Genomic DNA, 17,741 nt, shown 5'->3' on the forward strand with positions numbered 1-17,741 from the left:
TTTGGGGTGCATTGCCTCCAAATTTTAGGAATTAGGGGCCAAAAAGGGGCAAAAAACAAGCATTTTTCTAGTTTCATGACAATAACTTGTGTGCAAGTCTATGAATCTCTCTGACATTGTATCACAAGGTTCCATATCACAAAGGGAATGCTGGGATTGAATTTGGGGGTAATTGCCTCCAAATTTTAGGAATTGGGGGCCAAAAAGGGGCAAAAAACAAGCATTTTTCTAGTTTCATGGCAATAACTTGTGTTTAAGTGTATGGATCTTTATGAAATTGTACTACAAGGTTCCATATCACAAAGGGAAAGCTGGAATTGAGTTTGGGGGTAATTGCCCAAAAAGTTTAGGAATAAGGGGCCAAAAATAAGCATTTTTCTAGTTTCCAGACAATAACTTGTGTTCAAGTGTATGGATCTCTCTGAAATTGTACTGCAAGGTACCATACCACAAAGGGAATGCTGGGATTGATTTTGGGGGTAATTGCCTCCAAATTTTAGGAATTAGGGGCCAAAAAGGGGCAAAAAACAAGAAACCTATGCTGTGTCAAATATTTAATTACAATCCAAATTCAGTGCTGAATCAAGCTTGAATGTTGTGTTCATACTTGCCCCAACTGTTCAGGGTTCGACCTCTGCGGTCGTATCAAGCTGCGCCCCAGCGGAGCATTTTATTTCATTCATAAATTACTTTATGCTTGGAAATATAATTTTGCTTGGAGTTGAATGAGTTGACATGTTGCAATGTACATTTACTCTACATAGTTCTATGGTACCAAATCAAAAGTTTATATAAAGAAAGAAGTCAAAGGTTTCCCATCATAGTTTAGTTACATACATTTTTTTTGTACCTGAGGTCGTTGAATATAGATCATTATATAAATAAGGAGATGTGTTATGATTGCCAATGAAAAAACTAAGGATTTCCTTATCCAAGGAATAGATTACCTTAGCCGTATTTGGCACAACTTTTTGGAATTTTGGGTCCTCAATGCTCTTCAACTTTGTACTTGTTTGGCTTTGTTACTATTTTGATCTGAACGTCACTGATGAGTCTTATGTAGACGAAACACACGTCTGGTGTATTAAATTATAATCCTGGTACCTTTGACAACTAATTTGACTATAAACATAGATAAAAAAGGTACAAACTGGACATAATGCACTAGTTCATAAACAAGTGAGATCAATCGCCTTCATATAGTGCTCAGAATATGACATTCATAAAACTTATTGAATATCATTAGAGAACTCTAAATCTTAAATACTGAAAGCCACCTCTGATAAGTACACTGTACTATGCAAGATAATGATATAACTGGACTTAAAATACTCACAACCTGTAATTAACTGCCTTTACAGCGCTTTCGTGCTTTGATTTTTAGATATTTACAGGAGTACACAGCCCTTGGTACAGCAGGAGGTCTTTATCACTTTCGGGACCAGATTTTGGCAGGACAACCAGATTATTTCTTTGTCATGAATTCAGATGTCTGCGGAGATTTCCCTTTGAAGGAAATGTTACAGGCACATAGAAAAAGAGGGAAAGGAGTATACTGTACCATCTTAGGCATAGAGGTAAACCATTATCAGTTTGTATTAAGGGATTTCCATTGACACATTCCATGAACTCAGGGAAGGCACTTTGAAAACTGAGTAACAATCGATCTACAGAGGAATTTTTTTGAAATTCTCCTACATTATAACATTTAGTCAAATTAAAATTGGAATCAATCGCACCTGCTGATGTAACCCCACCACATTTTTTCAGAGTGTATATTATATAGAGTAATAAGTTGCACATAAAAATCAAACATTTAAAAAATGCAATGAATATTTTTTTTTTACAGGCAACAAGACAACAGTCCCTGAATTATGGTTGTATTGTAGAAAACAAAGACACACATGAGGTAGGACTCTTAATCACAATTGGATTCAGGCAGCAATTTGGGCTCGGGCGCATCCTGTGCTTGCCTTTTTAAAAAAAAAAAAAAAAAATGTATTAAAAATAAGGCAAAATTACTTCTATTATAACATAATTCCATTGCTTTGAGTACATGTACCGTGGTAAACTACAAATATTTTGTATACCAGCTGTTCTTCAACCTCATGATTTATTTGGAATGTTCCAATCATACACCCACGTCGTAAGCTTTATATGAATGATTTACCCTGCTGCCCTAGATCAATTGATGTAAATGACATCATTGAATTATTTTTATGCCCCACTTAGGGGCATTTTTTTTTCGGCCTGTGCGTCCGTCCAATGTCCCGCTTCAGGTTAAAGTTTTTGGTCAAGGCATCCCTGTACTATGGACACATTCTTGTTTTTAGATTTAAACCATTTTAATTAGGGTCCAATTGCCAGTTGGGAAAAGTTCAAATGGACATTCTTCTACAAGCATGTTTTATTAATAAGTATCGTAAAATAATGCAACATTTTAATACTTTGTCTGAAATTGTATGGGGCATTTATAATCAGCTTTAAAAAGGCAACAGTGTTCTCCCCAGGCCCTTAAAGGACCGCGGGCCCCGAGATGTATAATTGTTTACCGTGGTGGTATCGTTCTTACCGCGATGTATAATTTTTCTCTGTGGTGCTAAAATTTTCAGTTAAAAAATCGTAAATCGGTAAAGTTTTAAACAACTTGTTAAATCTTTTCCGTGCCGTATAAAATTCCAGGTGAAATTTGACCAGTTCAAACCAGTTCAACACAGATTGTTTACACCACGTGATCGATTTACCTTATGAGGTTAACCTTGTTGATTGGATTTAATCGATGTAATTAGCACTTGTAACATGATTCTTTTGTGTTTTAATTAAGAGTTCATAAGTTTATGATCACAGATAACTATTTTATGGCTTCACTCTCCACCCAAGCACTGACCTGTGACAAGTCGGCAAATACTTTGTACACAAACACTGTCTTGACCCGATAGGTACATTTTTTGTACATCATAATGGTGGCTCATTACGTATAATGGACAACTATACATTTCCCAATTCTTATATTATAGTATTATTTGTCTCTAATTAAACCATGGCCAATATTATCTTTAATTATGACATAGTTATTGCATGATAGTCAGGTTTCAAACTGTAGTATCTGTCTGTACATATCACATGACCCAGTTAGTTCACGTAGAATATTCAAGTTTATTTACAATTAATTGCAATCTATTATATTTTATAAATAAAATGCATGACTGTACCTTCAAACTGGATATCTATATCCATAATAAATGAATAACAGAAGTAATCTTGCAAATTTTATTCATAAGCACATGTTAAATCTATTTTTATCTACTTCCTGTCATTTAGGCAGGAAAATAGGGAGACTTAGTTGTTGACATTGAATATGGTTACTTATAGATCTATAGACCAAAGATAAATTTATAGATTTAGGAATTCTTTCTAAATGGTTCATGACAAATAAAGATTTAGATTTAAGGCAGTATTAAGTCTGTATCTATGTTTGATTATCACCAAAGACAAGAAAGGTTAATATTTAAATGAAATCTATGGCAAAATGTTCTAAAATTTATGAAAAATTTCTTTTTATTAAATCTTAGATAGAAACTGGTTCAAATAATAAAACAATATTTGCAATTGTTCTTGTTAATTTTATATCTTCTTATGACAGGAATCCTCTCACATACAACAACTAGAAAGTTTTTTAAATTGAACATTTTTGCTCTCTTTTGAATGATATTTTATTTTTATTAATTTTGGATTTTATAAAAGATTTAATTACTTTAAATTCAGATGAAGATTTTATTATGAATCATAATTTATTTATTTAAAAAAAATATTCAATAAAATTGAGAATGGAAATGGGGAATGTGTCAAAGAGACAACAACCCGACCATAGAACTAAAGTATACAAACCGTTTTTTTATTTACTTCTTTTTTACCAATAATTTTCTGAATCAATGTCTACATAACACAGTACCACAGTGTTAAAACAAAACAAGACACATAAAAACTATAGTAACTAGAGCTAAGCGACGCAACGCGACACAACTGATTGCATGAAATATTTCACCAAGAAGTCCACATGCGTTACCCTGGTGCTATCCAAAAATCCTGGGGAGAACACTGGTCAATATTGCCTAAATATTTACCTGGGCTGTGAGTTAATGTTTTTTAACCTGTCCTTTCTACTATACAAATACAGGTGTATAGAAAACATGAAGCCATAGTATACATGTACTTTTATAGTCTCCTAATCTCCTGCTGCTGTAGAGAGCGAACCGTTTTGTTCAAATTACTGTTTATATCACAATTAAATTTTGAGTCCTCATTGCTTTTCTCTCTGTTTGTAAAGTTGGTACAAATAATTTTTTTTAATTTTCTTTCTCTGTACCAATATGTTTACATAAATATCCCAAATTATTTTACTGATGAACCACCAATAGATAGGGGAGATAATTCAGACTTTTATCATTTTATCATATATTGCTGTAACTGGATATTATTTAGAAAGTAAGATGTACATGTACTATGAATATTCATATGGTTTATTTAGTGGTTAATATTCTGGATTGTTTAATATAATTTCCCATTAGATATTTCAGATGGATCAAATTTATATTTAATAAAATTGAGAATGGAAATGGGGAATGTGTCAAAGAGACAACAACCCGACCATAGAGCAGACAACAGCAGAAGGCACCAATGGGTCTTCAATGCAGCGAGAAACTCCCGCACCCGGAGGCGTCCTTCAGCTGGCCCCTAAACAAATATGTATACTTGTTCAGTGATAATGGACGTCATACTAAACTCCAAATTATACACAAGAAACTAAAATTAAAAATGATACAAGACTAACAAAGGCCAGAGGCTCCTGACTTGGGACAGGCACAAAAATGCGGCAGGGTTAAACATGTTTTTTGAGATCTCAACCCTCCGCCTATACCTTTAGCCAATGTAGAAAAAACAAACGTACAACAGTACGCACAGTAAAACTCAGTTTAAGAGAAGTCCGAGTCTGATGTCAGAATAGAAAACAAAAAAAAATAAACAAAATGACAATAATACATAAATAACAACAGACTACTAGCGGTTACTGACACGCCATGCCAGCTCCAGACCTCAATTAAACTGATTGAAAGATTATGTCTTCATCATATGAATATCAGGCACAATCCCTCCTGTTAGGGGTTTAGTATTATACCATCATAAAATATATGAGAAGAACATAACCCGTGTCATGCCAACAACTGGTTTTAGAATAAATATGTTTAATTCCGATGCAAAGACCATATAAGTGAATCAATATTAAAGCCAAAATATGCAATCTTTAATGACCTGACAACAGTATCGTAACCATATCCCTTCATAATAAGTCTGTTTCAAGGTTTTGTTAGCTTTTGAGGTGAATAGTGACACTTTTGTGCTTTGTAAAGAATATTACCATAAAAGATTGGATGTGAAATACCTGAACATATAAGATGTCTGCATGTTGAGTTATATTTACGAATGATGTCCTTATACTGATGATAAAATTTAGTAAAAGTTTTGACTATTTTATGATATCGAAAACCCTGGTGTAATAATTTTTCAGTAATACATAAATTTCTCTCGCTAAAATCTAATACGTTGTTACATACACGAGCGAATCGTACAAGTTGAGATATATAAACACCATAAGATGGTGACAAGGGAACGTCACCATCTAAAAATGGATAATAAACGAAAGGAAATGAAAAATCATCTCTTTTATCATAAATTTTTGTATTAAGCTTCCCGTTAATGATATAGATATCAAGATTGAGGAAAGGACAGTGGTCATTGTTAGTATTAGCTTTATTTAAAGTAAGTTCAACAGGATAAATTTCTTTAGTATACATACTGAAGTCGTCATTGTTGAGAGCCAATATATCATCCAAATATCTAAAAGTATTGTTAAATTTTTGTATCAGATGTTGTTTTGATGGGTCTTTACTGATTTTAGTCATAAATTGTAACTCAAAACAATACAAAAACAGGTCCGCAATAAGTGGTGCACAGTTAGTCCCCATTGGAATTCCGATAACTTGACGATATACGGAATCTCCAAAGCGAACAAAAATGTTATCAAGTAAAAATTCAAGGGCAGATATAGTATCAAAGCATGTCCAATTGACATAGCTCTTTTGTTTGTTGCTACTAAAAAATGACCTAAAAGAGTTTGAATATATGTATTCGCATTCCGACTTTTTAAATGCCCATTTAATTATGTGTGTGAATTTTTTCTTAATAAGAATATGAGGCAAAGTGGTATATAGGGTAGAAAAATCAAAACTTTGAACAGATTCAAAATCACCAATATATGCATGCAATTTATCAAGTACTTCCAACGAGTTTTTGACACTCCAAAAGTAGTTAATTCCACTATTTTCAAAGGCCTTATTTGAACAATTTATTATCAGGTTTTTGATTGTACCAAGTGTACTAGTAAGTAGAATAGACAATTTAGTAGTGGAACAATGACTTGAAGACGAAATAAATCTATATTTGTAAGGTGATTTGTATAGCTTCGGAAGCCAGTACAAAGTTGGGACTTTCATTGTATAAATTTGGTTCTGCTTGTAAAGAAGTAGCTAATAGTTTATGCTTGTTACAGATATCGTTTTCTGAAAATGAAGTCAGTTGAAATGTTGGTGAATTCATGATTTCCTTTTGCAGAACTATTTTCATATTGCTACTTTAATAGCATGCATATGACATTATATAAGATTGGTTCACTATATTTGTACATACATTATATTTTAAAGCTGTCTGATGGATGAATACCTTTTCACCTGCATATTTTTTATTTTTTATTAATATAATGTAGGAAGAAAGTCCATTTGATTGAGTTGAGTAGTCTTGGCAGAAATTGCTACAATGTATTATTTTTTTAAATCAAAAACACTGCTACCATTTTTTGTGTTTGAATTTCCAATTAGTTTTAAAAATTGGGCGATTTTGAAAGCTCTGGTTTTTATCATATTTTAAATACTACATGTTGAAAGGGACAGCAACACCAACAATGCAAGTTTGAATTTATTTTGTAGGTATTGCATTATGTAGAGAAACCAGAAACATACATTAGTACAACAATTAATGGTGGAGTGTACCTGTTCTCACCTGAGATTTTCCAACCGTTAGAACGTATTTTCAAGCAGAATTTGGATAGTAAATACAGGTATGTTATAGTAGAACAATGCACTCTACAGACCTCCTTGGAACATCTTTCTCTCATTATATTATTAGCTTACTTTCTCAAATATATCTATTAAATACTGTAAACCAACTTATTTTCACAAATACTTATTTCGCATTTAGCCCTTTCTATACGTTTTTGCAACATTTTAGTGAATTAGTATAAGATCAAAATTTAATTGATTTGTGAAGATTTATATTCGCATTATTTTTTTAATCGCCAAATTCACAAAAATAGAGTGGTTGTGAAAATCAGTTGGTTAACAGAATTCAAAACTTCTGTTTACATTAAATTGCAAACACAGCATTTAGTATGACAAAATATAGTAATATTTAGACAGCTATTGTGGCTGTCATGTAAATTGGCACCGTTTTTTTTTATCAGACATTAAAAATCCTGTGTCCAACATGCATATTGCTAAGTTCTTTTTCCTGTTTCAAATTTTTTTCCCTAACTGTAACTGTAATCTATAGTTGCTGTCAAGTAAAATTGGCTCTTGGTTTTTGATAAAGTATTTTCAAACTATCAATTGCATTCATCAGAGAAGTGAAAAACGTCATCTCAAATGAACATGATTGATATAGCTTAAAAATTTTACATGACAGCAACTATAGAATACTTACAGTTATTGGGAAAAAATTTCAACCAGGTAAAAAAAAATTAGCAATATGCATGTTGGACACAGGATTTTTAATGATTGCCTTCGATAATGCCATAAAAACCACCAAATCCAACTAGTGTATTTACTGTCTTAATGAAATCATGACCACTTAATTTAGACTTTATCTTATTAGACAGATTAGTAGAGAGTTCATTTAAAATTACACTTTTTAAATGGTCACCTTTTAAACAAAAATAAAATTTCCCAGAAGGGACGTGCTGTGTTTGTTTCTGACTGTTTTAGACTAAAGAAAAGGGTTAAGGAAAAGAAAATTTTAAGCTCAATTCAAATATTCTAATATAATTTATAAACTATGGATTTATTATTATTCGTTGGATACCAATTTTGGTAGGTTTAGGCGAACCTCGAATTTCAATGTTCAAGAAGTACACATTTTCTATAGGCTTGTATATATATATATATTGAGACTTTGGCAAAACCACAAAACCAGATGTCCATGAAAATACAATTTTTCCAACTATTTGTACCTGGGAAAATAAATGAATCCACAGTATTAATTTTTGGGCAATTTTTAGGTGAAATAATGATCATATTTTAAATAAAAATACCAATTTAGAACAGGTAAAAAAATAGGTTTCCTTATCAGAATTATTATCATGTCAATATAAATCAAAAGATAAATAGACCATTTACAATTTAACGTGATTTATGCATTTTTTTTTTTCAAAAACGCAACTTAATGTTAGGCTACAAATAATGTTCGCAGATCTAGATTAAAAACAACAACTCTTAAGACAGGTTCACTATAAACTGTGTAATTTCTATCTTTCATTTCTTATATAAGTGTATTTCAAGATCTGATTTTAGTTTATTTTGTCTGTAGTTGCAAAGAAGGAAGATTTGACAGTTTGGGGTAAAACTATAAGCATGTTGTCTTGTGTTTTTGTTTCGTATCTTTGTGTAGAAATAGCCTATATTGTAGGACTTTTTGCATCAATTTAACTAGTTACAATTCTGAAAGTGAATTTCAATACATGTCATAATGCCTGTTTTAAAATTGAGAATGGAAATGAGGAATGTGTCAAAGAGACAACAACCCGACCAAAGGACAGAAAACAGCCTATTGCCACCAATGGGTCTTCAACACAGCTAGAAAATGCTGTTTTGCTATTCAATTAATTTTAATAGGTTGTTTGTTTTTGCTGCTGAACTTATTTTTATATCCCTTTCAATGACAAAAAAAGTTTAGAACATACATAAGAATTATTGTCTTGTTCTTTCTCTCTGTCCAGACTTTTTTAAAATTCAAATGAATGAACTGTAAAGAGTTAAATTCTACATGTCAAAACTATTTTCAACTTGTACATTCAGTGACAGGGAGAATATTGAAATAAAAAAAATATGAAACTATTTTAAGATAAAATGGATATTTTTCAGAGGTAAAAAGTGAGTATATCAATTTTTTTTTATGTTTTTTTTTTTATAAAGTAATGCTAGTATAGAAATCACATATACATACTTGTCTTATAAAACAATACATGTATTGAATGACAGGTTTTTCATGAATAGCACAGTTAGTTTCATCTTGTCCGGTATGTCTGTAGGAAATGATATGACTGTATGAAAGTCAAGTCTGTTTTTTTTCCACCAGTACTTGCAGAATTTGATCAAATGGAATTGGTTCATTGAAGAAGAGCATTCTTCTCGAATTATGCATGATCTTACTTTGTCTAGATGTTGTTTATAAGGTGGCTGTATTTTTACTGTTAATAAGAGAATTTCTTTTGTATGATTCAATTTGATGTCTTGCTGGCTGTAAAAAAGTATCTTGCTTAAACTGATTAAACCTGGTTCAAATTGTCAGTACACCATGTTTAGAAATACAATTGAAAAGTGATAATCGGCTTGCAGTTCAGCCAGTGAGATTGTACTTTCAACCACTCATCTTTGGGAAAACTGAACATGTGATTGATATAAGATTTTTAATAGAGCACTTTTTGCATAGCTGTATAAAAACCTGTTAATCAATTCATCTAAGTAACATGTTCAGTTTTGAATTGAATATAAGTGGCCAAGAGTACTTTTAGTTATTTTGATGTTAAAACAGATGTTGACTTTTCAATAGTATTTTTCAATTCTGTGTAACTGATTAATCAGTGTCCAGATTGTAGCATTATTGTTAAATTATACTTTACTAATTGGGAAGCATGAAGTATACATGTTAAAAGGGAACTAATACAGTTGATTTAGAAATTCTGTTTTTTGTTTTTGTTTCATTTACCTCCCATTTCCCTGTTTCACAGTACAAACTTTGATTTGAAGTTCACTGCCAAAAAATCCCTCAATCTGAAATTTCATTTTGATTTGATTTGATATGTTATTTGATGAAAGTTTATTTCACAGGCTAATTGAATAAAAACAAAGAAAAACCCAAAATCCAAAGAAAAAATTAAAAAGGGAATCATCATACTGCATGAAGAAATTGAATCGATTCCACCATGACTTTTTTTGTCATTATTAAGCTACTGATATAGCCATTTGTTTTTACTGTGAAAACTTTACATTCATAATCTTTCCAAATCTCTAACCATTAGAATCAACATGATCAAGGTGACTATGTAAAAATAATTGAAGTGTCAGATTTGAAAAAAATAGAAATATGATATTTTTGTAACCATTATTTATTCTTGAAGTTTTTTGCAAATTGTCATATATGCTACTCCAATATGATCCTGTTTTTGTTTAAAACAATATATGCCAATCTTGGAATAGGTTATTCATGCTTTGGTTTGACGTTGCTAGGTAACCGTGCTACAGTTCATGCCATACTCCTTATTGGCTATTGCTTACATGTAGTGAAACATGTACTGCTTAGTAGACTTTGTCATCTTTACAGCTGCTGTTTGTAAAACTAAATTGTGATCTTTTAAAGAGCCCTTGACCCAGTTTGGCCTTGTGAGCATTGCAATTATTTGACTCTTTATATCATGATCATCTTAAGTTTTCGAAAATCTTCTCTTCTCTATGGAAAATTCTTGGACCGATTTCACCCAAACTTGACCTGAATATATCAATATGATAGTTGTAATTTTAGTCCCTCCCAAGCAGCAACAGAGCTGCAATGAGTATACAAATATCGTAAGAGTAAAATGTATTTTTTATGAAAACCATGTAGGCCTTATAGATAGGCCAATTTGATTATTTCTGCCTTTTATTTAGAAACATCCATAGACAACAGAATCTGCCAATAGCAAAAATTATCAGCAATACAAAATCTAAAAAAGTCAGAAACAACTTATAGTCTTAAAATGAAGTATTTTTTTTTTTTTGCATTTTGACTATAATTTTGAAAACTATTATATGTAGACAGAAACTGCAAAAATGATCATCAAGGTTTGATATTGAAAGTGACAAAATAGAAATGCTCCATAATTGATTGTTTTGTTCAATCACTCAGAATTACTTTTTTCACCCATGATAAAAATAAATCATTTATCTTGTACAACAAACATGTAATACTACCGGTATTCATTTCAACCCTCAGAGAACTCTCTCAAAAAGCTGAACAAGTCATATGAAAATAAGAGGAGAAAATAAATATCAATATTGTGATATCGAGCCATATTTCTGCCAAGTGAGGAGTTCAACCCATTCAAAAAGCTGGATACATCATGTATTTGAAAAATATAGATAGTTTGTTTCTGATTTGAAGTCAGAAGTAAAATTGTCATGTGCTTGTCATTTTTCTTTAAAGAATTTGGCAAATTCAAGTTTTTTCTTAGACCAGCTTAATAATTTATTACATTTTAAGATTAATTTTTTGTTTCAAATGAGAAGATTTGTTAATATTATGTAACTCACGTTCCAAGCTTGTGGTCAGCATACACAGCTATACAAAAAATACAACTTTCATTTTCTACTTTCAGTTTTGATCCAAATATTTCCACCAGTGAAGTAATAAGATTAGAACAGGATATTTTTGTACCTTTAGCCAGCTCAGGAAAACTTTTTGTATATGATACGAAACGTTTCTGGAGTCAAATTAAATCTACAGGGTAAGTCTGAGAAAGTGAGAAATTAAGAGGTAATTGTTTCTTGAAATGTAAATATTCATAATTAGTTAATGAAATGAGCACTGATTACTGTAAATTCAGAAATACATGCATTTATAAATAATTGCCATTTTTACAGACTGGACAAAAATGCGAGATTAATTAATGCGATTTCAGGAAAATCAGCCTCAGATATTGAAATGCGATGTCTTATTATTGCGATAATCACCCTGTCATAATATTTGCATTAATAAATTCCTCGCAATAATTTCTGAATTTACAGTATCAGGTTGTCTGCATATTGATATTTAATGATATGAATATGATGAAAATCTGATAATCGATTTATCTGATTGTATTTGTGTCATTTACATGATAGAAACAAGTGATTTCTTTGTTTCACCAGCACAACAGAAGATGACTTGATAAGTTAGGGTCAAACTTATCAACCTAGGTTCATTCATTATGATGTTTATGATATGTCCAAGTCAAAGTTATTTAGGCCATGTTAATGTATTTGATGTCACAAAGCCATGATATGCAAATTTATAAAGAACTGAGTAGAGTGATACAAACAGGTTTGGTCATAATGATACACATGTTAAATTTGGAGGCAGAAATTTCGATTGGCTGATAATAAAATTACCAAAACAGGAAAAAGATCCGAGTGTTTATAGATCCTTGTGATCATGAGCAAAGCATGAACAAAGGTTCTGTATTTCAATCAGATTGATTACTTTAAATTCAGAAATTATTGCAAGGTTTTTTATTATTTTCAATAATGCCACTGGGTGAGTATTGCAGAAATAAGAACATCCTGATGCCGATACATACATTTGTATTCAGACTTTCCAGAAATCGTAATAATTAATCTCAAAATTTAGTCCTTTCTTTAAAAATCACAATAATAAATGGTCACAATAATATCTTATAAATTGACAGTACATTTTGGAATTAATCATATTCATTCCCTTGACTGTTGACCATACTGTTCTTTGATTTTATAGATTTAACAATATTTACAGGAATTAAAGGATTTTCAATGTTGTTTTTTTAATATGGAAACATAATGACACTTTTGGAATGCTTCTCCTCTCAGACCCTTTGCCAGGAAGGATACATGTAATATAAAACAAATATGTACTACACATTTTATCATCAAAGAGATGATTTTTTTTCACCTCTGTACACAGTACTTTAAATTATTTTTTTTGGATTGTTTTTCAGGGCAGCAATTTATGCAAACAGACATTATTTAGCCATTTACCAAACAACTCATAAAGACAGATTAGCAACTAATGGTGAAGGGAAGCCAAAGGTTATAGGAGATGTAACAATACATCCTACTGCCCAGATTCACCCTACAGCTGTGGTTAGTTTAAAGCAACAGAGTCTGTACACAAAATATTTCAAATATCAATGTGTTGTTATGAAATTAAGATATGTCCCAGCCAGCAGAGACCTCAGAAAAAGCGAAATATTTACAATGTTTACTTTAACATCTCAAAATCCTGTACCTTTTCCTCGAATGTGACAATACCAAATTAGACTATTTACTGAATTTGTACTGACTTGAGCAACAGGATGGGTGTTACCTGTGGAGCAGGATCTGCTACCCTTCCTAAGCATTTGAGTTTCTTTCACCTCTCTTTTATTTAAAATCAATATATTTTGAACCTGTATAAACCCGAACAACTATCTAAACTGAGCAAATTTTTGAGGCATTTATGGTTTTGTTTTTGACAGATTTCATTGTAAAATGGATATGTTTAAAATAATAAATGCTTTAATACTTTCATGTGTCTGAATTGCTTTTCTGGATCTACCTTCATCAGGAATGCTCAAACCTAAACATTTAAAAGCCAGGGATGAATAAGACCAAAACACATGAAGAACAATATGACCAAAGGGACCTAGATAAAAAGCCCAATTCATCTATTAAGGTCAACTATGCCTTAAAAAAATTTTTTTGTTATAGCTTGGACCAAATGTATCCATTGGAAAGTATGCCAACCTTGGTGAAGGTGTAAGAGTAAGAGAATCAATTGTGTTAGAGGGAGCCACTTTACAGGTAGGTGAAGGTGTAAGAGTGAGAGAATCAATTGTGTTAGAGGGAGCCACTTTACAGGTAGGTGAAGGTGTAAGAGTGAGAGAATCAGTTGTGTTAGAGGGAGCCACTTTACAGGTAGGTGAAGGTGTAAGAGTGAGAGAATCAATTGTGTTAGAGGGAGCCACTTTACAGGTAGGTGAAGGTGTAAGAGTGAGAGAATCAATTGTGTTAGAGGGAGCCACTTTACAGGTAGGTGAAGGTGTAAGAGTGAGAGAATCAATTGTGTTAGAGGGAGCCACTTTACAGGTAGGTGAAGGTGTAAGAGTGAGAGAACCAATTGTGTTAGAGGGAGCCACTTTACAGGTAGGTGAAGGTGTAAGTGTGAGAGAATCAATTGTGTTAGAGGGAGCCACTTTACAGGTAGGTGAAGGTGTAAGAGTGAGAGAATCAGTTGTGTTAGAGGGAGCCACTTTACAGGTAGGTGAAGGTGTAAGAGTGAGAGAATCAGTTGTGTTAGAGGGAGCCACTTTACAGGTAGGTGAAGGTGTAAGAGTGAGAGAACCAGTTGTGTTAGAGGGAGCCACTTTACAGGTAGGTGAAGGTGTAAGAGTGAGAGAACCAGTTGTGTTAGAGGGAGCCACTTTACAGGTAGGTGAAGGTGTAAGAGTGAGAGAACCAGTTGTGTTAGAGGGAGCCACTTTACAGGTAGGTGAAGGTGTAAGAGTGAGAGAATCGATTGTGTTAGAGGGAGCCACTTTACAGGTAAGTGAAGGTGTAAGAGTAAGAGAATCAATTGTGTTAGAGGGAGCCACTTTACAGGTAGGTGAAGGTGTAAGAGTGAGAGAATCAATTGTGTGAGAGGGAGCCACTTTACAGGTAGGTGAAGGTGTAAGAGTGAGAGAATCAATTGTGTTAGAGGGAGCCACTTTACAGGTAGGTGGAGGTGTTAGAGTAAGAGAATCAATTGTGTGAGAGGGAGCCACTTTACAGGTAGGTGAAGGTGTAAGAGTAAGGGAATCAATTGTGTTAGAGGGAGCCACTTTACAGGTAGGACTTTTATTAATAAGCTTAAGTTTAGAAATAGGATAAAACAAGGGATTTAAAGGCAAATTTTAAAGAGATAAAACATTCTGTGAAAACTTGGGAATATTTTTTTATTCTGTTTTATTAGAATTTCATTGATTGATCAATTCTTTATTGTTGTTACTCATTAAATGTTAATATTAGGGGCCAGTTGAACTTTATCACACACACACTCCTTTCCTTTGTATTCTGTTGAATGCTTAAATTTCTGGTTCAAACATTTAAACAAATTATTTTTGTGAGGATTTTTTTTTCGTGACTTTTGCAGGATACAAAATACATAAGTGTAAATCGTCCTGAAAAAATGTGGAAATATGATCTTTATTAAAGAATTAAACGACTACATATACAAAGTAAGGCTATACACCAATCCCTAGTTGTTTTTTTACAAATGCATTACACTGGTTGACCCGAGGTCAATCTATGTAAACAACATCATTGAACAATCGGTTCTTATTGTGTAGTGATAGCATAAGCTTTTTGACATAGGAAATTTAGAGGAAAGTGCATGAATTTGAAAGTCGTCCAGTGTTAAAATAATTGTCACAAAGTTAGCTAAAGAGGGCTTAAGGCAAGAAAAAGTATTCCATTAAAATAATTTGGCTCACAGTACCCATGGAATCCACAAAAGTTTGTACACAGCAAATTATAACAAATTCACAATACTTGGAGTTACATTTAGCAATAGAAATGTCTGCCATGTTAACAGACATTTAATTTTTTTTAGTTTGAAAAATTGAAACATCATGTACATATAGAAGAACTAAATTTTTAAATATTTCTTTTTTCTTTTTTCATACAGGATCATTCTTGTGTATTATACAGTATCATTGGTTGGAATGCAGTAGTTGGTAGTTGGACACGAGTAGAAGGTACACCTAATGACCCAAATCCAAACAAACCATTTGCCAAAATAGAAGTGACATCTATATTTACAAATGATGGAAAACTAAATCCTTCAATTACAGTAATAGGTAAGTCTAACTGTGTTTTGGTAGAATTTTAAAGCCAGTACAGATTTACTTGATAAATAATTCTTTTGTGTCATGATGTATGCTCTTTTAACTTGGGTAGGCATTAAGTTTATAGAAATATTTACACTTAGCATTAGCTAGGTGTAATATATTAACAACTATGATGCCTACTGATGTTAAAATAAATATAGAGCATTTCGATTCTAATGGTAATACTTGGAACTTTTTGCCTTTTAATCTGGCCTAAAAGACAAATCCAAAAGGCAGCCAATTAGAATTAGGGATACAAAAAACGATAAAAAAGAAATAAGTGTTTTACCATTGAAATATATTATAAACCTATTTTTCAAGAGATTTTATTGAATTTTTACATGAGGAACTCCAGTCTGATCTTCAAACTGTATCCCCTACTTTTTGGGGATTTGAAAAAAAGGTTTTGATAAAAAAAAAGATATTAAAAGTGTCATATGAGAACTTACAATTGTACATATATATATATGAATATATATATATATATATGTTTGAAACATACTACATCTCTGTATTAATATCCTCTTCCTTTGCCCTCTGATGGATAGTTGTCTCATTGGCAACCATTACACATCTTCTTATTTCTATATGTATGTCATTGTCTAAGATAAAATCGACCTAGCTACCAAATGAGAACAACAGTACACCAAGAGTATTGGGATCTGTGATATCTGTTTTTTTGTCCTGTTTGCCTGGTTAGCCTACTTTTGATATTTTTTACATTGAATTATTTTCTTTTGTATAACAATTCATATTTAGATGTCATTGATCTATAACATATATACATATTTCTCTTTTAGGTTCCAATGTGCAAATCCCCTCAGAAGTAGTAATCTTAAACTCCATTGTTTTACCAGACAAATCTTTAAGTGGGAGTTACAAAAACCAAATCATCTTATAATAGTGATATAATTTGTGATTTTACAGTAGAAGGGAGATAACTCAAATTTGACTGAACGTTGTATGACACCATATCATTGTGGAAAAGTGCAATGCATGAACATACTGGAACGTTGTGACTATTTTTTGATATAAGTGATGGAAATGCATTCCTTAAATTTGGTTTTCACAATTTGACCAAACAGATATCTTTGATAGACACCTTATCAAGACACTAAATTTCACAACGGTTTTGAATCATAACTACGGGATGTTATTTAATAACTCAAATATTGACAATTTGATGATAATGACTTGAGTTCATATTCAAAAGTGTCAGTCTCCTTAGGATTCAGGATATGGTTAAAATGTTTTGAGAAACAACTTAAAGTTGTTCTTAAAATGTTAATGCATTTTAAGTTTCCAGACTGGAAGATTTCCGAAATTATTCATTATTTATTTAGCCATAATTTCATATACTTGTATTTCTAATATTTACATACTTTGTTGTATATTATTTATGAGGGATTTTATAAATGTTTTTGGTTATTTTATTCTTTGTGTTCTATTTCTAATCTGATCTGGTTAACTTCAACTTTGAGTGTTCAACAAAGAATATGTTTCTTAAAGGCTTGTATGAAGAATTTATTACCTCCCAATCGGTTATCCACAAAATGTGTTTTCCTCAATACACTAAAATTGCTGCCCAAGAAAGTAAATGGACAATATCTGTTCAGTGGCGACTTGCTTACTTACTTACTGCCCTGTATGCCAGTGGTGAATACAGAACTTAAAATTACCTTAAAAATATTATTTTGAGAGATCACCATCATTTCTTTCTGTATTAATTTATATGTTTAAC

At 31.9% G+C, this 17,741-nt stretch overlaps 1 protein-coding gene across 10 annotated transcripts in view; it reads left to right on the plus strand.

Moving 5' to 3' along the window:
• The window catches only part of LOC127717495 (mannose-1-phosphate guanyltransferase alpha-A-like), a 29,381-nt gene extending 11,948 nt beyond the window's left edge, over positions 1 to 17,433 (plus strand). Inside the window, exons 4-14 of one of the 10 annotated variants that reach the window (XM_052223163.1) lie at positions 1,385 to 1,577; positions 1,850 to 1,909; positions 7,041 to 7,171; positions 11,738 to 11,866; positions 13,091 to 13,235; positions 13,842 to 14,001; positions 14,686 to 14,732; positions 14,790 to 14,846; positions 14,904 to 14,960; positions 15,799 to 15,970; positions 16,801 to 17,433. In XM_052223163.1, the coding sequence (XP_052079123.1) occupies positions 1,385 to 1,577; positions 1,850 to 1,909; positions 7,041 to 7,171; positions 11,738 to 11,866; positions 13,091 to 13,235; positions 13,842 to 14,001; positions 14,686 to 14,732; positions 14,790 to 14,846; positions 14,904 to 14,960; positions 15,799 to 15,970; positions 16,801 to 16,901 (1,252 nt within the window). In that variant the 3' untranslated portion in view covers positions 16,902 to 17,433. The other 9 variants (XM_052223165.1, XM_052223164.1, XM_052223166.1 and 6 more) reach the window with 9 other exon arrangements.
• Positions 17,434 to 17,741: the final 308 nt, after the last annotated feature.

Source organism: Mytilus californianus, unplaced genomic scaffold (assembly GCF_021869535.1).
Source record: "Mytilus californianus isolate M0D057914Y unplaced genomic scaffold, xbMytCali1.0.p SCAF_10, whole genome shotgun sequence".
Classification (NCBI taxonomy): domain Eukaryota; kingdom Metazoa; phylum Mollusca; class Bivalvia; order Mytilida; family Mytilidae; genus Mytilus; species Mytilus californianus.